Source organism: Thalassophryne amazonica, chromosome 17, assembly GCF_902500255.1.
Source record: "Thalassophryne amazonica chromosome 17, fThaAma1.1, whole genome shotgun sequence".
Classification (NCBI taxonomy): Eukaryota; Metazoa; Chordata; class Actinopteri; order Batrachoidiformes; family Batrachoididae; genus Thalassophryne; species Thalassophryne amazonica.
The window spans coordinates 32,425,534-32,448,052 of record NC_047119.1 but is presented as its reverse complement, the minus strand read 5'-3'; the positions used below and the strand labels follow the sequence as shown (position 1 = coordinate 32,448,052).

The 22,519-nt window shown below is 40.1% G+C and overlaps 1 protein-coding gene across 3 annotated transcripts in view; it reads right to left on the bottom strand.

The window, feature by feature from the left end:
* Positions 1-20,984, bottom strand: part of exd3 (exonuclease 3'-5' domain containing 3) — an 88,252-nt gene extending 67,268 nt beyond the window's left edge. Inside the window, exons 1-14 of one of the 3 annotated variants that reach the window (XM_034192052.1) lie at positions 20,835-20,984; positions 15,022-15,081; positions 9,272-9,336; positions 6,494-6,655; positions 6,196-6,381; positions 5,883-5,936; positions 5,614-5,753; positions 5,418-5,524; positions 5,244-5,317; positions 5,051-5,089; positions 4,801-4,964; positions 3,277-3,430; positions 1,912-2,110; positions 1,688-1,797 (exon numbers count right to left, since the gene is read on the bottom strand). In XM_034192052.1, the coding sequence (XP_034047943.1) occupies positions 1,688-1,797; positions 1,912-2,110; positions 3,277-3,430; positions 4,801-4,964; positions 5,051-5,089; positions 5,244-5,317; positions 5,418-5,524; positions 5,614-5,753; positions 5,883-5,936; positions 6,196-6,381; positions 6,494-6,655; positions 9,272-9,336; positions 15,022-15,049 (1,482 nt within the window). In that variant the 5' untranslated portion in view covers positions 15,050-15,081; positions 20,835-20,984. Of the gene's footprint in view, positions 1-1,687; positions 1,798-1,911; positions 2,111-3,276; positions 3,431-4,800; positions 4,965-5,050; positions 5,090-5,243; positions 5,318-5,417; positions 5,525-5,613; positions 5,754-5,882; positions 5,937-6,195; positions 6,382-6,493; positions 6,776-9,271; positions 9,337-9,427; positions 9,560-15,021; positions 15,082-20,834 lie in introns of those variants that run through there. The other 2 variants (XM_034192053.1, XM_034192051.1) reach the window with 2 other exon arrangements.
* Between the last annotated feature and the right edge of the window lie 1,535 nt (positions 20,985-22,519).

The window sequence follows — 22,519 nt, the reverse complement described above, 5'->3', positions numbered from 1 at the left end:
CTGCAGTTCATATTCATATGGCATGAAAACGCAATTTGAAGCATTCGGAGAGCGTTCGAGGGGCTGTTCGAAATGTTTGGGCACGACGAATCCTGGCTGAATGTCTTGATCGTGCCTGAACACACCTCCCCATCACACTAGAGGCCGAATGCTGCACAAATGGACACCCAACCTACATTCACGCAAATTCGAGGTGCACTCAAAATCCTCGTACAGCATTCTTGAGTGCATCCCACACAGTTGGGCACATTTGCGTGGCAAGCCCAAATGTAGATCACATGTACACAGCTATCGAGTTGGGGAAAGTTCAAACGGCGGTCGAAGTGCAGTCTGACTGCCGTCTCAGGATTCAAAACACCTGAACGGATCAGCCGACATACCACAATGGCTAGCCAATACAGAACCCGGCCGAATACCCTGGATACCGCACGGATGAACCGGAATGCATCTTAGTGCCCCCACAATGTCCCAAGTGGAGGTTGAATGTGAAAGAGAGAGAGAGCTGCTGCTCTCCAAACGTGCACAAATCAGTTGAGGTGGCTTTGGCCCACATTCTGGGTATTCGCATGGTATTCATACACGGTTGGCCGAATATTTATCCATTTCGACTACATCTCGTATTTGAGTTTTGCCCATTCAGGCTCATTCAGCTTCAATCGTGCTCATTCGTGCCAAGTGTCAAGCCTTGAATGACCAATAGGCATCTAGAATACACAAACTGATCATATCTGGTTTGACAAATATGTAACTGTCTCTTAGTTACAACAGGGCTGATGTTATTCAGCTGGTTTCCAGTACAGCCATCCCATGCAATTAGTCATTTCCTTCAGATACAGAGGAACAGGAGAGGTCTGAGATCTGAGGCTGAGATTTGACATTCAGTCGTGTCTTCAATGAGGGCTCTCCTGGCAGTGATCTCTGCCTGCTCGTTTCCAGAAAGGCCAAAGTAGCCAAGTTCTGACACTGTAAAAATTGCAGTTTTTCTAAAATACAGATAATCACTGGATGATTAGTCCAAAAGACAGACAGACAGACAGATAATCCTAGACACATGCTGTGAATCTGTAAAAATTAAGCCTGTTACTGTTGGGTAATCTCCATATATTACAGTGTGAAAATCAAGGCATCGGCCTGAGTCATAAAAAATACCAACAAACAAGATCACTGAACTTTGCCCTGAGATGTGGAGAACACAGTAATGGGTTTGAGCGCATACTGAAGAGCCAGTTATAAGCGCCTGTTCTGAAGTGAGAGTTCATTTGTGGCCAATAGAGAGACTGTACCATGGATGTAGTGAATGCTCCGAAACCCAGGCTTAATCTTTAATGATGACAAACAGCATCTATACTGTATATATGACTTTCCTGCAGACCCATAACTATGCTCCCGTAATCCAATTGAGATTGACCAACAGTCTGTATATTGGCAGAAGTACTGTACACACCATTTTTGCCAAAATATATGAAGCCATCTCTTGAAATTATATTTAAAATGGCTTGTAAGTAGAAATGTATAAAGTGAAGTTCTTAAGCTAATTTTTCATGTAATGTATTATCGTAGCCTGAACTTTGTCAAACATGATCCAAATACTATTTCAAGAAACTGGACACTCTCATCATCACTGTTACTTTAATGCTCAAATTCCGTTTAGAGCATATTTCTGACTTTATTTTCAAAATGGTGTTACCTTCTGGTGTATATTAAGAAGATCTAACACACTCTCCATCTTCAATGGCTCCTCTAAAAACTGGGGCCAGGTGATCAAAAGACACTTAAGATCCCCAGCCATACCATAACCTGAAAATACAGACACATTCAGAAAGAAGAAATGGTAAAGACACAAATGCATTTAAAAAAATAAAATTCTACCTCATACATTGGATTTAAATGATTGCAGTGTCTACTGCTTACCTAGTTTGAGCACAGTCTGTTTCGAGAAGAGGTTCCTGATGAATTTAACAGTATCTGGGTGTTGACAGAACTCCTTTGTGCAGAGATCTAATAAGAAAACCTGCTTCATAACTGCAAGCTGCATAAGGGCAACTTGCTGAGCTGAGATACAACCAAATGTGGGCTGCCACTCCATGTCAACTCCTACTATAGCACCTTCCTACAAAACAATAAAGGCAGGCAGTGAAGAATACTTTACAATATAAATTTAACTCCTACTCATTAGCCACCCATCTGATGTACAATAAATAACCACTTCATGAGGTACACCTTGCTAATACTGGGTAGGATCACCTTCTTTTCTCTTCAGAACTGCCTTTTGTTTTCATGGCAGAGATTCAACAAAGTGCTGGAATGCTATTGCAGGGATATGGGTTCATGCTGACCGGAAAGCATGAATGCTATAACAGAAATCAAGACTGTTCAGACCAGGCAATATTTTTCCAATCCCCCATTGTCAATCCTCTGGGTACTTACTGTGTGTTTGTACATCTCAATATCTTCTCTTGCCCATCTACCTATAATATAGACTTTGTAACCTGATCTTAGCCAGTCTTTCAGAATATAGGAGGTTCTTGATTGTTCAAACTATTTTAGTGGAATAGCACAAGCCATTCTCTATCAATTCACTATCCTTCTTGTCGACGGGGCACCAAGCAACATTTCCGTACTCTAGATGTGGCTGTACTAGAAAGATGAACAAGGTCTTTGTCATTAGTATATCCAGTTATATGTACAGTGTTCTGATAACACCTAGACTCTTATTTGCTTTATTCAGTCTCTATTCACAGTAAGCGCTAAATGTGAGTTTTGAATCAACATACACGACAAGGTCCATTTCTACATCCAATTTCACTAACTCTTTTTGCATATAATAGATTCTGATCACTATTTTGAGATCCTAGGTGCATAACCTTGCATTATTTCAGCATTAAAATGGAGCTGCTCGGACTCTAAGCACCGTTCGAGAGATTCAAGGTCTTTCTTTAGATCCTGTGGACCCAACTGCTTCAAGGTTCCATGCATTTCATACATATTTCTTGTGATGTTTTGTAATACTAACAAGTCAGTACTTTAGAAAGTAGGATGTTGGCATTATTTTGTTGCTCTATTGAACATATAGAATATTTTTAATTCCTAAAATATGGTGACGATCCTATTGACGCTTATTGATGAAGACCCTGAACTAACTTTTCAAAAATGTATTTCTTGTAAACAAAGGGCAATAGTCAAACAACAGTTTATTTAGTGCACCTCATAAAGTGGCTAGTGAGTGTAATTTATAATAGATAAAATCACTGTAACATTTTTTTTACTGCTCTGTACCTTCAACACAATGTCTTGACATCTCTGGAGACCTTCTGGTGTTTCCACAATGTGAACCTGATCTTTAGTGAGGGGCACCTGGTAGAACCTCTGACAGTGAGACTGGGATGGCTTCCACTCCTCGATTTTAGTTGAATTGCTCAAACATAACTGTCTGAACATGGAAGAGGAATATGAGTTTCTACTCTGGCATTAGCAATTTATCATATTTGGAAAGAAAGTGTGTGTGTGTGGGGGGGGGGGGTGCAATAACATCGACAGAGAAAAAGAAGAAAACCACTGCCATTAAAAAAAAAAAAAAAAAAACATACTCAAAAAATAATTCAAATGAATTAGTAGTAACAAAAACAATAACCTTAGGTACAAGGTAAGTAGCTCAAAGTAATTTAGGTCAAGTCATTTAAAAGAAGGCTGTACAGAAAAATTATAAACATGTCAACCCCTTAAAGAAGTGGGAAACAAAAAGCAGTAAAAAAAAAAAAAATAAATTAAGAAATAAACAGCATAGGAGTTAGTCACACTAAAAATAGCACATAATTGTAAAAGCTGGAACATTTTACAATAAGGGTAGATTTAGTGACACAAGTTAATGACGTAAGTAAGGGTTAAACAACGAGAAGCCGTGCATTATATGGTTTGAATGCACGATGCAGAGTCTAAAACACCACAATGTGAATTAAACAACAATTAATTCAGGGTTAACTAATGTGGTTTAGTAGTCACTTATTAATGTCTTCATGTTAATGCAGAAGCAAATTTCAACTAAGTTAAGTAAGAGTTAAATGCATTTGGTACCGGTAATCATTTATTAACATGTTCATGTTAATTACTGGAGGAATAAGAATGAGCCAACAGTTAAGAGTTAACTAATGTGGTTTAGTAATCATTTATTGGTGTGTTCATGTCAGTTAATGCAGAAATAAGCTTTAACAGTGAAGCAAGGATTACACTGTTTTTAATAATCATTTATTAATAGTGGTCAGTTTGTTTGTAAATGATTACATAATGTAAAAATTAATACTTTAGTTAACAGGAACATGCTTAAGAAATTATTATTATTAAACACAGCTAACTATCATTTACCACTTATTACAGCAACCCTAACCTGCCAAGAAACATTGTCCTTGCCTCCCTCCTTGTGGGAGACACTTTCTGTTGTCCAACACCAGTGATGTGTTCACTGACATTCAATAAATCCCAATGATATGCTGACAGAAGACATTTTTTAATTTTTATTTTATTGGTTATTTATTTATTTAGTGTGTGTGTGTGTGTGTCTGTCTGTTGGGGGGGACTTTTTTCATACATTAGATGAGGTCGTGACCCCTTGGTTTAATTTAGTAAACTAGTGTTGGCAGCTGCATCTCCAGAGGCACAAATCACTTGACTTCAGGGATAATGTTTACAAACTGCAAACACTTGTACTGTTCTCAATTAATAAAAAAGATGAAGAAGTAAAGCAATTGCAAGCCACGGGTTGTGCAACACCATATGTTGATGCTTACTGTATTTTAGACAACTCACTGTACTGCAGACAGACTCTGCTGTGTGTCCCAAACCCCAAAGGGAAGTCTGCACCTGGGGATGTTGTATCGCAGTGACCACTGAGCGGCTTTCTGAAGACCGCAGTAGTGAACTAGCATCTGGACCAACTGGACGTGCAGCTCCAGGTCATCTGCCACCACAGTCTACACAACACACATACATACACCAGTATATGTTGCTGAAAGCTGTCATGTGTAGTGTGCATTTCACACTGTTAAGAACAGCTTACCTGCACATGGTCACTCCAGCTCTCATCAGTCATCGTTTTCTAAAATAAACAATAACGGTAAAGTAAAGGGTTTATGAGATTTCATTCTGTATTTGCTTTCATCAAGAGTATGCTGAGACAGATACGCAACTAAAATCAACAGGGTCAATGCCGAAATATAGGTACCCAACTAGTACGTGCAGTATCCACTTACCTCTACAAACCTCTTGTACATGAGGAAACGCAAGGAGTCGAGTCTCCTCTTGTACAGAGCATTGGGACACAGTGCTGAAAAAAGTAAAATAAAATAGATCAAAAATCATTTTTACTTTTGTTGAAGAGGTACCAATAAATGTAAATGGATAAGTGCATGTCCTCAATCCCACACCTTGATCAACGTTGAATTTCTCTGCGAGTCTTAAGACGTGTTTAGTCAGCATCTTTGGTTGGATCTGTCCACGACAGTGTTTAGATAGAGACAAGCAAGGGAACCGCCTGTAGAAACGCATACATGTAGTCACAAACATGGCTTCTTCTAGACACACCCATACCTACAAGCACAAGTTGCACAGTACACTTCATACTTCAGAACCTGTTCCACACTGAAGTTCAGGTGGCACCACGAGTCCAGGAGCTCCACCAGTTGCTGTTCAAGGTGTTTGTGGCCTGTAACGAAGGACTCTGCCAACAACAACTTATCCTGAAGGATGAGTGGTATGCACATCTGCAGAAGAAATGTCATCACAATTGTGACAAGTGGTTTGACACTGAAGTGACGTTTTGACAAACTGAGCCCTCATCTTACACAAAGTCCATTATTTTATGAATAAATGCACACAGATATAGCAGTTACCTCTTCCATGTTCAGCTTATTCTGTAATTTCAGTTTGGTACCAAGCACTGCTGCCTGAAAAAGACAAAGAGCAGTGATTTAGCTCCAATACCGAATCCTGCATGCTAATATTGTTTAGGAAATGCTCCTCCCCTCCAACACACACACACACACACACACACACACACACACACACACACACACACACACACACACACACACACACACACACACACACACACACACACACACACACACACACACACACACACACACACACACTCTCTCTCTCTAAATTATGTTTCCAGAAATAATGTGGAAGAGTGTTACTCACCTCTTTGTAGCAGTTAAGGGAGTGCAGAGTCATAATGTGCAGGCGGAGCACAGCTGGGTCCAGGGATTCAAGCTGGTAGATGTTCATTAATCTTTCTACAAAGGTTGGTTGACAAATTGTTAGTAAGCTCAAAGCTCTCCGCTGGAGCACCGCTGCTTGCTGCTCTGTGAGCACGCTTAGTGTCACCTGGTAGACAGATGAAAATGATGGTATGCCAAATAAAACTATTTTAAGAAGACAGGCCTTCATAGAAGATGTACCTACTCTAATATAAGAAAGTGGTTTGAATCTTTTGTACCTGGGGGTGTTTCTTGTACCATGTCCAGAATTCCTGGAGGATATGATAACCAAGAGTGTAGCTCCGACCTTTCTGTTTTCCCGGACACCTCTCCAGCATTATTAGCAAATCCTCCAGTGGCTCAGACAGCTTCGAAAATCCCTCGCAAGCGACTAAACTTACCTGAGGAGGAAGACAGAAGTAAGACAAAAAGTAATTTAAAGTTTGAATAAGGAAAAGGTGTATTAATTTAAAATAAATAACTAAATAAAACGATGACAACATACAGTCCATGAGAAAGTAATCACAGCTTTTCACTTTTTCCACATTTTATGTTACAGCCTTATTCCAAAATGGATGAAATTTATTTTTTTTTCTTCAAAATTCTACACACAGTACCCCATAATGACAATGTGAAAAAAGTTTTTTTTTTTGCAAATTTATTAAGAACAACAAAAAGTAAGAAATGACATGTATGTAAGTATTCACAGCCTTTGCCATGAAGCTCAAATTTGAGCTCAGATGCATCCTGTTTCAACTAATCATCCTTGAGATGTTTCTACAGCTTAACTGAAGTCCACCTGGGATAAATTCAGCTGATTGGACATGATTTGGAAAGGCACACACCTGTTTACATAAGGTCCCACAGTTGACAGTGTGTGTCAGAGCACAAACCAACCATGAAGTCACAGGAATTGTCTGTAGACCTCCGAGACATGACTGCCTCAAGGCACAAATCTGGGGAAGGTTACAGAAACATTTCTGCTGCTTTGACAGTCCCAATGAGCACAGTGGCCTCCATCATCCATAAATGGAAGAAGTTGGAATCCATCAGGACTCTTTCTAGAGCTGGCCACCACGGGAGAAGGACCTTAGTCATGGAGGTGACAAAGAACCCAATGGTCACTCTGTCAGAGCTCCAGCATTCCTCTGTGGAGAGAGGGGAACCTTTCAGAAGGACAACCACCGCTGCAGCAATCCACGAATCACGACTGTATAGAGTGGCCAGATAGAAGGCACTCCTTAGTAAAAAGCATATGGCAGCCCACCTGGAGTTTGCCAAAAGCCATCTGAAGGACTCTCAGACCATGAGAAACAAAATCTCTTTGGTGTGAATGCCAGGCGTCATATTTGGAGGAAACCAGGCACCATCCCTACAGTGAAGCATGGTGGTGGCAGCATCATCCAGTGGGGATGTTTTTCAGCACCAGGAACTGGGAGACTAGTCAGGCTTGAGGGAAAGATGAATACAGCAATGTACAGAGACATCCTGGATGAAAACCTGTTCCAGAGCACTCTTGACCTCAGAGTGGGGTGACGGTTCATCTTTCAGCAGGACAATGACCCTAAGCACACAGCCAAGAAAGGAAATCAAAGGAGTGGCTTCAACTCTGTGAATGTCCTTGAGTGGCCCAGCCAGAGCCCAGACCCGAATCCGATTGAACATCTCTGGAGAGATCTGAAAATGGCTGTGCACCGATGTTCCCCATCCAACCTGATGGAGCTTGAGAGGTGCTGCAAAGAGGAATGGGCAAAACTGCCCAAAGATAGGTGCACCAAGCTTGTGGCATCATATTCAAGAAGGCTTGAGGCTGTAATTGCTGCCAAAGATGCATCAACAAAGTATTGAGCAAAGGGTGTAAATACTTAAGTACATGTGTTTTCTTACTTTTTAATTTTTAATAAATTTGCTAAAATGTAAAAAAACAAACAAAAAAACAACTTTTTTTCTTGTTGTCATTATGGGGTATTGTGAGTCATAATATTATATCTGAAATTATGACACACGAGCTTGCAACACATAACTGTCAGAAACAGAAAGTTAACATCTTATGCATACAAATCCCATGGATGGAAAACTGAATCATTTCTCAAAACCCATCCTACCCACCCTATTTGTCACCTGACAAATGTTATGTTAAAAACAACCATCCAAGCATGGTTGCTTAATTTGTCACCCTTAGTTCCATTTAAATACATATACAGCAAAATCACCAGTGTTAAAATAACACTAGAAAGAGTCTACAGGTGATAATTTGGGATTCATGTCATAGATTCAAAAATGATTCGAGAGAAACAACAACCATTCCATCAAACTAGGACCTCAACAATTACAGGTATTAAATCAGAACAGATTTATTTTAAACTTCGTTCCGATTAGCATTTGAAGTTATTTAACCTACCTGTTAAATACATTATCGGACACATAAGATTGTAAAATATAAAAGTCACTTTAGCAGGTGGTAAACTGTGGGAAAGTGCAAATGGCTGGTAAAGTAATTTAACCTGTTAATTTTTGGAAGAAAAACAGCTAACTTCCTTCCATGGAGTCCAGAGAGACAGGTGCCACATTTTGGGTCTAGGTAAAGAATGTAATTTTTGGCATATGGAACTTTCTACACGAGAGAACAATATCTCTGCGAGAGTGTTTCACGCTGTGTCTTAATTTGCAAAACAGATGTTATCTACTCAAGTTCATTCAGTGCAACACAAATTCCTTCCTCTCTACTGACACACTCTGGTTTCCTCGTTATCAGGCGCCCACACTCTGGTGAGATTCATTTGAACATGTTTGCATCCAAACTCAGGTTCAACCTTTTCTTGTTCCTGTGCAAGACATTACTGAAAATACTCAGTCTACATATCTCTAAAGATTAAAATAAATAAATAAATCCCACAACTGTGTGTGTGTGTGTGTGTGTGTGTGTGTGTGTGTGTGTGTGTGTGTGTGTGTGTGTGTGTGTGTGTGTGTGTGTGTGTGTGTGTGTGGAAAAGACATGCTGTGAAAGTGAACCTCACCGTCTGGAGATCCTTCCGATCCCAATGCTCGAAGATCTGATCTGTCAGCCAGACAGGATCAACACCTGGGGGGAGGAGAGGTCACAGACACATTAAGGTGAGATGGGGTTTCACTCTGAACCCTCTCAATCTGTCAATGGATTAATTACTCTTTACCATTTTTTGGCCATCTCTGGATAATTCCCTTTTGAAAATGTTTATTAACCCTTTTACTATAAACTCCAACATACAGCTGAAATTCATGTTAAATATGTAACAGATCTGTGCAAAAGTTTTCAACTCCCTAGTAGAAATAAGTTGTATATAGGCCCTGAGCCCCATTGGTGCCGGTGGTTATCTCTGGATTCCGAAGCGTCAAGCAGATGAGAATCTGATTCCCCCTGGATGGGACGCAGGACCAACACAGGTTGCTCCCCCAGAGAGGTGTTACCCATTTTCAGCTGGACTGAGACAATGAAGATTACCATGAGTGTCTTGTTCAAGGACACAGGCAAGTAGCATGATTTAAACCCAGTTCTACATATTGGCAGGCTAACAAAGCTCTACTAGTGCTTCTTAGCTCCCTAGCAGTTTCTGTAAATGTGGGAGGTTTTTAATGTTTTTTTTCCTTCATTAGCATCTCAGTAAAAACCCAAATATGAAAATTTTTAATGTTAATAAAAGATTAAAAATCCCTCCTTTCTTCTTCGCTGCTAAATTCAGCAATCAGCAATTCTTCCTGAACTTTTCTAGCAATATAACTTTTCCTGGCTATGTATTCTCAACAGTACAGTTGGGATAGATGACAAAAATAACTGTGGAAACTCAGCCACACTACTAAAGACTGATCATGTTAATAACGAAATAATAGTAGCAAGTATACAGACTCCGTTTCCCATCAGACCAGTGATTATCCCCAGATACCGTAGTGTGAAGCAGATGAGTGCGCACGGACCATTGACTTGGGCTCCAGTCCATTGTAAGTTCCTCATAATGGACAAACCCCTCTGTGATAATCGCCCACAGGTTTTCTAAAGAGTGGGTGTGAAGGTCAAGCAGGTTGACTTTGAATGTCATCATCTTGGCAGCAGTACCCAACTCCATGGTCATTTTGGTCATTTTCAGAACAAGTGGCTTGGGGTGGGTAGAATAAATTATGACTGGCATATTGCCCAAGTTAACAATTGCATTGCAAGTGAACCTAATGTCACTAAGCGACCAATACCCGCTAACCAGTGTTAACAGTTCAATGAAATAAAAACAAAATGTCACTCAAGGGAAATACTGGATCACAGACTTTAGAGATGGTCATTTAGTAAAATCGACCACACAGCAAGCCATATTATTTCAGATAGTCGAGTGAACAGCAACTAGGAGTCACTGCTAGTTTGGCTCTGGACTCTGTTTGCCAGCACCCAGCTGTCGCTGAAAGCAACCATTCCATTAATTATTCGTAACTTTATGGCTTAAAAGTTCTTGAACTCGTGAGTTATTTGGAAAATAAATAAATCACTTTCCATACATTTGTCATGCATGGGGAAAGGAGCTATAGAAACCAAAAAGTTCTTTTGTACTGGGCTGTAAAAGTAAGTCCCTTCAGCCATTGCCTTGTTTCGGGGTCACCACAGCAGATCCAAGGTGGATCTGTACGTTAATTTGGCACAGGTTTTACGTCGGACGCCCTCCCTGACACAATGCCATATTACATGGAGAATGGGCAGGGGTTGGTTTTGAAACGGGAACCTTCCGCGCTGGAAACAAAGGCACTTAACTGCTTGACCACCACCCCTGCCTTGTACTGAGAGGTACACGTTAATTATTGCTGTAAAGCTAGCTTCTAAAGAGAGTGACTCGCTTTTGGAGCCAGCCTCAAGTGGACATTCAGGGAACTGCAGGTTTTGGCACTTCGGCACTGACTTCTTTTTCTCGCACTGCAGGTTGGGAAGTGGTTACTTCTGAAGCCAAAGCTGGTACCCATGTACAGCTTGGTGGACTGGAATTATACAAATAAAGTGTCTTGTCCAAGGACACAGGCAGGGAGCCTGACTGACATACCTGGAATCAAACCCCAGTCTCTATATTGGTAGTCCAACTCCTATCCCACAGTGTTACCTGTTACATATTGTTAATTTTTAATTTAAAAAGGGGGCGAAAACGTCACTAGTGCACCATCTGGACATACCTTACAGTGTCTGACCTCAAATAGCTTGTAGGTACATGACAGACTGGAAATACTGTTATTACAATAAGCATAGCTAAGTAGCTTTAATGTCCAAAATGATTGCTCTAACAGGCATAGCAGGGCAGCCATAACATAGGATTAACAGCTGAGGCTGCTTGGATAGTAAAGAAACCTGGCATTAGCTCTGCATTCCATCTAAATCTGCAGCCAAAATATTCTCCAGAAGACCATCAGGGCATATTTTTTTAAAGGCTAAGGCGGATAACACAGCAGAGAAACAAGAGATGCTCTCAGTTTGTCTGCGTGTGTTGCACGGAGCACTCCCAAAAACTTTAGCTTCTTCTTTTTCAATCACTCATGATAATGTGAGCTTCACCTGCCCATCTGTTCCCCTCCCTTTTCCCAAGGGTGGTTTTCCTGTTCTCCTCTCCCTCCAGCAGCCGCTCTCGATTTTGTCTCGGATTTCCCCTGGAAAAGGCTATGTGGTGGTCAGGGTGTAAAAAAAATAAAAACCTGCCTTCCTGATGCACAGCCTGGGAATGCAGACAAGTCCTGTCCTCCTCTCCGCTTTCCTCTTCCTTTACTGTACATCTCTCTCTGCCTGACATTTGTCTCCTTCACGTTACCGCTCAAACATCAAATTTTTCCTATCTCGGTCTTTTCACTCCCCGCTAAACCCCCCATGCATCAATCACTGGAGCTCACTGATATGGGGAGGTCTCTCAGCAAATCCAAATCATTCCTACATGTAATCTTGCAAACAGATTATTCATCGCTCATTTCCAACTTCACCTCCTTTGCTTCAATTCTGTACATATTTGATAGCTTGCTCTAATACAGCATAAATAATTGTGTAATAACTGTGTGTTTTCATAGTTTAAAGGTTATGTCTGTGTTCCCGGATGCTTTGGTCAATTTGATTAAAAACAGTGTCTGTTTTACAGGACTGCAAAATGTAGGTAATGCTTTCCAAACTGTGTATTAAAAATAAAGACAGGGCATCCATTCTCCAATGTCTGGCAAGTTGCACAGAATGACCTGGATTGAATGATTCATCTTTGGGGAGGTGATGGTCTAGTGGTTAAGCGTTGGGCTTGAGACCAGAGGATCCTTAGTTCAAATCCCAGTCTGAGCGGTGTGCTCCCGGTGTGTACTGAGCGCCTTGTATAGCAGCACCCTCACATCAGGGTGAATGTGACGCATTATTGTAAAGCGCTTTGAGCATATGATGCAGATGGAAAAGCACTATATAAATGCAGTCCATTTACCATTCATCTGGCTCTGGTGTAAAAAGTTGTTTATCTTGTTGTCATACAGTCAGGTCCATAAGTAGGTGGACAGTGGCAAATTTTGGAGTTTTGTCTCTGTATGCCACCACTGTGGAGCTGTATTTCAAACTCTGCCATCTTCCTTCAGCTGCTCTGGTTAGGGGCCGCCACAGCACATCTTTTGGTGGCACACCAAACACCTGCAAATCCTCCCTCTCTGAAAACTGGGAGACTGCATAGAAAATTAATCATAATTCCAAAAGGTTTACTGCTGTATTTTTGTTAAACCTCTTGAACTAAAGCTAACAGTCTATACAACAAGCACATATTGACTGCTTCACTTCAACACCACTGTGATATTGTACACAAACAAAAACTGTATCACTTTCCAAATACAGTACTTACGGACCTGACTCAGACTGTATGACCAAGACTGTTGCAGTTCTGACAGGAAGGTATACATCGTCACAGCAATGGTGTTGCGGCAGAGTGGAGCCTTAACACTTCACTGCACTTACAATGTTGAAAGCTATCAAGAGGAGTTGGCTGTAGCTTTATCAGGAGAGTGAGCTGTCCATTAAACTAAGGGTCATTGGGTTCAATCCCAGATTGCTCCAGAGTGCTCAAGTGTCCTTGAATAACGCACAAAACATCAAACTGCTCAACCTTGGGACAGATTGCTATCACACGTCAACCCTACATGAACATATAGAAAAAAAAAAAATATAGGTGTTTCAAGTTGACAAGCATAAGATGCATTAATGCCTAAATGTCCAAAACATCACTATGGTACTTTAAACTGAAAAATTTGAACAACATGTTTCCCTCACTGTTCTCCCTGATTCTTTGCAATTATACTCCTCACACCAGAAGAGAGGAGGAGAGAGGAATGTGGAGCATGTAGCTTCTTTATGGTCTCGGCTAGTAGGTGAAAGAGAGGGCTGGATGCTCTCCATTCATAACAACATGACTGCTATCATGACATACTGTACAAATATGTCAACGCCTATAATAAACATGGCACTCACTAACCTAAGGGAAATTGAAATGAGCATTTTTTTCCAAGCCATGAGAAAAGATTATCTTTAGAGGAGATAAAATAAGGTAGTCTAATGTGATTCTCATCATTACAACTCACACTTAAATGCCAGTAATGTGAGAGATTAAACCTACGGGTGAGTCTGAAAGCATGTTGCCAAGTAGCTGCCAAAGTAAAGAAACCACAAAGATTAAGTGTCTAAATTGGCTCTTTTTTGGTGTCACTACAGCCACCAGAGCAGCTCTGGTGTAACTTGGCAGCGGTTCTGCAAGTGGGTCAACTCAGCTGGAAGGATGCCACGACATTCTTCTGCATGTACTTCTCCTCCTTTTGTATTTGGTTACAAGTGCTGGAAACATGGTTTTAATCAGGTGCCATTAAAGAATTGTGAAGAGTAACAGCACATGCAGAATTTGATGTTTGTTAAAGCAATGTTTACATGATAATTGCTTTTTAAGTAGAGACCTATTACTACACCAATTTGGCCAAGTTTGACACCAGCAAAAGTTAACGAATGCTATACAGTGAAAGGAAGTACGCCACTCATATTTGTACAAACTTCAAGAGGTGACTGTGGTATGTACAGCTAGCTAATGTTGGTTCAATGAATATGGAAATAAAGAAATAAATCAGAGCCTCATCTTAATTTGTATCCATGTAACACAATACACCTAAAAATACAGTTTCTTTATTTGTAATGTAATGTGTAAGGGTGTAATGTGTAAGGGTGATATGACGGTCAAAGTGCAGTTTCCTCATACAGGTATAAAACAAAAGACTTACACAATATTAAAATTATGGAATAATATAAATTTAGAAATTGTCTTGAGAAGCAGCATTTTACAGATACTCAAGTTTTTACATTATAATATAAATCAAAGTCAATGTTGTGGACCTAATGGCTTTGAAAATGGTATACAACCAATGGTTCAGTCAAAAAAATGATAATTTTTTAAAAAGTTTATTAATTTATTAATTTTTTGTTCCATTGCTTTTTGCTGCACACCTCATAATCGCTAAGTAATTATTGCTGATTGGCAATTAAAATGTAATTTCAGCCTGAGGTTAATTAATAATGAGCTATATACAGTAGTGAGTAAAATGCACTGCGATAGAATGAAAAAAGGCTCATCATTTTCGCAGGTTCTATTTCTTTAACCCTACTAAAAATCACTGAGAGCCTCCTTATGGATCATATATGGTCCATAAGGAGGCTTTCAATATAAACAGGGTTAAGCCAATTTCTGTGCCATTCTATGCTCAACCATATATGGATACCAACCTGTTGCTCTTGCAGTAGCACTGTTCATTTCTTTCCACAGGTTGGTGGGCTCCTCTCAATCTGTAAGAGAGGACAAACAACATATTTCTATAAATGGGAGGTCTTAACTCAAACTACTGAAATGCTTTATTGCCAAAACGTCAATAAAGTAATAATACATGAAAGAAATTGAGAAAATCTGTTTTTGCCTTCAGGTTAGGTGTGGAACCATGCAAGCTGCCATGTGTCACTACAGAACCATCCGGAATCCTGACTGGCAACCACCCAGACAGACCAAAAGACCATCCCGAACTCCTGAGAGTAACCATCTACCTTCTGCAGCCAAGTGATGCGTGGCCAACCCCTTGACTTTTTCCAGTTACCTCAGCACGGAGGCACCTGTGCACTAGACTGGATCATGTTCACGGAAGTGTGTCATTGCTGATATTATGTAAAAGGAAGATCTGAAGACTATCTGAACTCAATTCTCTGGATATTGTCCTTCATGTGAGAAATGGGTTACGTTTTAGGGGTCGACCGATTATCGACCTGGGCGATTATGGGCGTTGATATTCAGCATTTTTGCAGTTATCGTATCTGCCATTAAAAATTCATATCGGTCGATCCCTATTAGGTTTCCCAAAAACACAGCCATTCAAGACAAAGTTATTCCAGTGGTACCCTAGGAGACCCAGTACCAAAGGCATACAGTCACTGTCTTTGGGCCCTGGCTAAAGCCCACATCTACAATAATACTGGCTGCATCAGGTCCTGAAGACTTTGGACTCCGAACATCTGTTCAATGCAAACAATATACTGTACTATAAACAAAATGTAATGTACATATTTACTGGCAGAACACCACCAGTCATCACTGGCACATCTAAGAGCATAGGGCACCCCCTTTTTCCTAAAAATTTAAGTCGAGCCACCATTGTTGAATTAAGTCTGACAGCTGCCACTGAATCCTAGTGAGCAACCATCACCAACCTTGCTCATGGAGATCTCTTATCCTACGTTTTTAAACTCTCCCTGCTCTACACACTAATTAACCAAATCTGGTGCGTGTTTGCCAATAAAATAGATAGGAAACACAGAGAACTGACTAATTAGCTGAGGCTGCAGCAGGTACACATGGAAAACATGCATGGCATGCAATCCCCAGGAACAATACTGGTCACCACTCTTCTTTGCAAGTACCCCACCAATGACCATGTAGCTGCAATCCAGGTTATCACACTTTGCTGTCATGAAATGGGTAAATCCCTCTAGTTATACACCATAACACATGTAATGTAAATCAATGTATGGATAGTACACAGCATCCATCATATTTTTTAATAATGGATTTTGACTTCTGTTGTGTCAAGAAATAGACGACTGCAATTTCTATTTTTGCAATCAAGTGTATTTATTCCAAAAATAAACACATTAACCTAAGAAAAAGAAAATGGCATGATCAGATTTAAACCTGCCGCAGTTTAAAATAAGACCAACATCAAGGAGAAGTGTTAAGCACCTTGTGACAATGCACCAGCTTTGCTGATATTATCATTCCTGCGCGCGCGCACACACGCACGCACACACACACACGGGAACAGAAGCCTGAGAAAGGGCAAACTACCAGCTGGCTTTCAGACTTGATTTCAGGCTGGAGATTTCTTTCTTTCTTTTTTTAGGCCTAAAGTCTGTTTCACCCTGCCTGAATATGTGCAGTCTCTAGAGGTGGGCGCTGCTATTCAACACTATCCTGCCAAAAACACTTCCAGGAGATTGAGGAGGAAGAGATGAGATGCAGCACCTGTGGCTGAGGCTTTCTACTGGCTTCTATCCCCATCTACTGGAAACCACCTACACCCTGCACTCTCTGCATGGTTGAAGCGTTGGCACTCATTTGACAAGCTTAAAGTGCATATCTCTGGTAAACGAATTATCAAAATGAGCTGACTATTCAAAATAAATAAGGAATTATGAAAATACTGGTGTATTGCATTTTATTTTACATGTCATATGCTCCGAGCTATTAAGTCATAAACACTGGGAATTTAACCCGATTTTATTTGCTGCTTTGAAATGGTCAGATTTGCAACCCTGCAGGACATGATGATTTCAGTGGCGTCACCTTGTGGACCTCCCTCCAGGGCTATTTCAGCTGGTCTATTCAAACAGATGGGAAAAGAGGATTTTTTTTAATACAGCTGGAATGAGGGGTTTTTAGTGGAGCATGGTGAATATGTTGAAATGGTGAACAGGTGTATTGTGGGAAGACGCAGCAACACTACTCGTGATGTTTATTAGCTGAACAGTTTTCCCAAGGATAACTGATTTTGAGGGGAAAATCGCTGTGCTGTGCTAAGCTAAGCTATGCTACATGGGGAGGCGATAAGGGGGAAAGGAAGCCACACAACTTTATCCACGTGTTTGTAAGTGTGACCACGGAGAGTCGAAGATAATGCAACGGCGGGTGTTAACAATGGACAGCTGTTAAAATGTTAATGAGAGAGCCATGATGTGAACCGGTTCCCAGCCGTTTGTGTGAGACATGGATGTTTAAAGTGGACCGTTTACTGTGGATGGACAAATCAGGACTGTGTGCGAACACAGCAGGAGTAAAATCAGCAATGCACCTGTCAGGGTATGTATTTATTACTACTTTGTGGTTATTCAATCTTATTTTGATGTATTTGATTTTTTTCCCCCCAGAGTGCACTGTGAGTTACAAAGGAGCCGGAGATGGAAACACGTTGACTGGCAAAATACAAATACAAGAATTTGACTTTTAAACCATATTACATTTGTAGGCAAAAACCAACCCCTATTGACTGTGCATACTGGTGTAAATAAGCAAGAAATGGACTTTGATCACGGAGAAAGCAGGGAGAGCTGAAATTTGCCGTTTGGTATGCTTATATATTTTTGGTTAAGGATGAATGCTGCAAGAACAGCAAGTTGATGGGACGTTTTTTTTGAGAAATTAGTGATTTTAGCTAAAGCCCCTTTCACACCGGCATAAACGTACATTGTGGCGTACTTACTATGCTGAGTTATGCAGCTCAGCACCGAGTTTTTGCTCCCCAATGCAGCAGTAAGCAGAAGAAATTAAACATGTTTAATTTTTTTTCAGCGTAGAGCACTGAGTGATTAAAGCACACCGTTTTAAGCAAGTCTGCATTTCTGCATATAGGTCTGCGCTACGCTGAGCTAATGCATGCAAACCTACACAGCTGTACATTGTCTGTGCAACACAGCGCTCCTGTACACATCCAAAACCTGAGTGCGTGCATCCAGAGTGAATGAACTAGAGAGCATGATCACGCAGTCCACAGCACCTCTGTGTGCTCAGAACAGGTGATCTAACTGGTGGATGTGTGTGTGCTCAGAACAGGTAATTGAATCTCAACAGAAACAGCAGGTCTTGGGGAAAAAAACAGAGCCTCAGCGCTGGCTCGCTCGCTTGCTCTCTCTCCCTCACTGTCTCTCCAAATGCTGATGGAATAGCGCGGTCGCTGTCGGCACGATGAAACAACTTATTGCAGTTGACTGCCACTTTAAAAGCAGACCTGATTGGAGCAACCATCGCTTTAACAGTTTAAAGAGTCACGGCACTTCCTTCACAGCAGCATTTACCAGCCTGCACAGGGAGCACACTCGGAACTTTGTGATCTGATGTTACAAGCTGTGACGAGACAGCAGTGTGTCCCGCTGCACATCAGAGAACATGAGTGCCGTTTGCTTCTCATGAATCATTTTGAAAATGGAGCACTTCCACAGAGGCAGAAAATAGCAGCTATGCTACATACGTAGCAGTAATGCAACTGTAAAAACTTCATGATACAGTCCAGTCTTCCAAGCACAGCGACGTGTTCTGTACAGCTGGCAGGAGTGAACTGGAAAAAAAGTTGAAAGCAAACATACGTAGCTTAAAAATGCAGCGTATGCTGCACGCACTCTAAACCCAATACAACGCAGCTCTATGGTTGCACCGGTATGAAATGGGCTTAACCAGTAAACAATGGACGTTGTGCTGCAATGCACCATGGGTTTGGTATGCTTGTGCTGCCTTTCTTGGTCAGGTCACCCTTGCAAAAGTGGTCTCGATCTCAATGGGATTTTACTGGGTGAAGGATGAATGCTGCCAAAACAGAACACTGATAAGACTAATATTTTTTGGAGAAACTACAGATATTACCTAAAGTTGCAATTACATTCTGGACTAACACGCCATTGTAGCAAGGGGCGGTAAATCATCTTTATATTAAAATTGTGAGTGCGTGTGTGCATCATTTTATTTAGTAAGTTCACTGTGTAAATTTGTTAAAATACACGGATGACACAAGAAAGTGAAAACAGCTATTTCCATTGTGGTCCATTTAATAATCAGATGACAAAATAGAAATAACAATCAAATAAAAATAATAATAATAATAGTGTGTAATATGCTAACAAGAACCTAAACAATTTAGAAATACATTAAGACAGTAACTTAACATTTAAAAAAATGACAATTAATAGGACAAAAATGGGATGTGATAGTCGTTAAAGCGTTGCGCTTGAGACCAGAGGATACTTGGTTCAAATCCCAGCCTGACTGGAAAATCATTAAGGGCCCTTGGGCAAGGTCCTTAATCCCCTAGTTGCTCCCGGTGTGCAGTGAGTACCTTGTATGGCAGCACCCTCACATAGGGGTGAATGTGAGGCATTAGTGTGTAAAGCGCTTTGAGCGTCTGATGCAGATGGAAAAGCGCTATATAAATGCAGTCCATTTACATAATTAACAGGATAAAAAGGGTTGAGTTCTTCTAAAAAGTTGCTGTGGGTAACTGTTTCTCGCAAATACAAAAAAAAAATATCTTTGTATACATATACACCAAATGTTTAAACCTTAACCTAATGTGGGAAAATTGCATGCAGCGACTTCATTCAAACAACACTTTTGGGCCTGCCATGTTTAATTCAGGATGGCAATCTGTCTGAAACTTCACAAAACAAAAAAGATTAGTAGTCACAGACAAGTTATCCATGTGGGAATTTCTCAACACAGTTTGACAAGGAATAGATGATGAAAAAAAATATATTGGAACCAGATTTATATCCATTGTAATGTCACATTTATGACATTTTTGTATCATGGAAGCCATCTTGGATTTCAGGGCATTAGAACACACGACAAATGGCACCCTATATTTTAAATGTTTAAATCATATTCTAACAGAATCAGGTGAGTTTTTGCTTTTACAAAAAAAAAAAAAATATATTTCATAACAAATGGACTGTTAGTGTTTCATTGTATAGAGTTCAACCCAAATATCGGACTACTGCACACAGTTCCTAACAAGCATGAACATCTGTTTTGGATAATTTTCTTGTATATCAATGATTTATTTAGGTATTTAAACTCCTTGCGAGACAAGAGTGATATTAAATTGATAACTTTTTTTTTAATCAGCAAAGAACATGGAGATTGTCTTTGTAGTTTAGTGTTAGATTAATGATTTGTAGTCAAAGAGCAAGGTCTGAGGATTCTTTGTTGATAAATAGAAAATTGCCTACATTTACGGTAAGTGTAATGACAAAGACTTGGTAGTTTATGTAACGCCAAAATATGTAAAACCATGATGAACGGATTATTAACACAAACCAGTTTTACTGTTCAAATGTGCTATATGCATAATATACATGGTGATATACATGGAGAAGCTATGTACACTGTATATAGTTTCTCATGTTTCGATAGCTAAAAGAGAGGTTATAAAATAACTTCGCTTTAGCATTAAATTAGCATAGTAACAAAAATAGCGAAAGTAAGGACAAGTTACAAATACGCAAAAACTCACCATGTGATACTCGCCAGTCAAATGTACCATAGAACTTGAAAGAACAACGTTTTCTGTATTTTGTATCGCAGTTTATCTTGACTCTAAACTCCAGATATTTCACCTTGTAATGCTCAGTTATCAGAAGTACCGAAGCTTGTGTCGAATACCGTTTCCGCTGAAGCGCTGCATCGATAATCACGTGATGATCATGTGACCTTTCGCTCACGAGAGGAAGTGACGACACACTGTATGCATCTATTTTTCTTTTAAACTAGCATTTTTCTGTAACATGTATTGAACCATGGTGGGGGAAAATTACAACAAAGTTTACTATTCGTACTATGGCTAATACTAGCATTAGTGATAAGTCAAAAATAATTCTCAATGTGTGATTTAACGAAGTACTTTTATTCTCATTTGTGTCTTTGTAATACTTTTTATTAGCTGCATGTTATACTCCTTTCAATAAACAAAAATGGAGTTAATTTTTGTTGTCCACCAGGGGTCGCTATTGGTTGCTTCTCCTAGTGCACATAAACATTGCATTTCTGCAAGTAAGGTACGGTCTTGCACCACTGATCTCTATCTTACACACTGGATTTTCCATTTTCTGTATACTATTATATCAAAATATAGCGGTTTTTGCCATTCTAAATTCTAAATATTGCCTATATGCACAGTTGAGCAGCTTGAACGCGGTTTTAACGTTTTACAAAGTCATTACCTGTATGTTCTCTTGACAGTCAAACTTCTCAGACTACTTCAATATTAAAGTTTTAAAGGCGACGGGCTTTATTCTTATTTCCATGTCGGTTTTTCGTTCATTCATGGTGTGTTGCCATGTCAGGCGCTCACACGCACACAGGGAGCAACTTGGGAATCAAAGTGATTTCTATTCGTCCAGCACTTGACGTGTAGCTTCTGGGCCACAACCTTTCCAAAAAGGTTAAATAGAACTCGGATCGCTGGATTCAGAGTCCAGAGTGCTAACCATTACACCATGGAACCCCAGTACATTGTAGAGACTTATTTTAGACATGAGTTTGTAAACATGTGGTTAGGGTGTCGTTGAATAAGTCTGTCTGTTGTGGCACTGGTTTTGCAAAGAAGACTGCCAGTATAGCCAGTTAGGGCGCTGTGGTAAATTTATTGTTTGTGGAAGTAATTATTGGCTGCATCATGCAATTTACTTTTTCATTTATTTATATATTTTTATTTATTTGTGTTTTTAAATTTGTTTATTTTTGTTTTTAACATTACATTTGAGAAAATGGTTCAAAATTTTTCACAGTGATGCATCATATTCATAGTGATGCCATTTCCACCTTCACAATATCATTCCACATTTCCATGCGACGTAACCAAAGCATGCAAAAACATAAAATGTTGCATTTTCTGTTGAAACATTGAAAACGCATTGATCTTACAGATATACACAAAAATTGCCACATTTTGCTTCTTTTTCTCACCACCTTCGCTCCCAGCTTCAATGCCTGATGCCCAGCCTGTTCATTCATTGTGTGTTGCCATGCAGGGCCTTCAGCCACACACCAGGACTCCAGGAGCAACTTGGCGATCACTCTGGTTGAATTTCTGTCTGATTGAGCAGAAGACTGGGTATATAAAAAAAAAAAAATTCTGCAGTCTCCAGGGCACATCCTTTCCCAAATGCTACAAGTCCCACCAAGATTTGAAACTCTTTA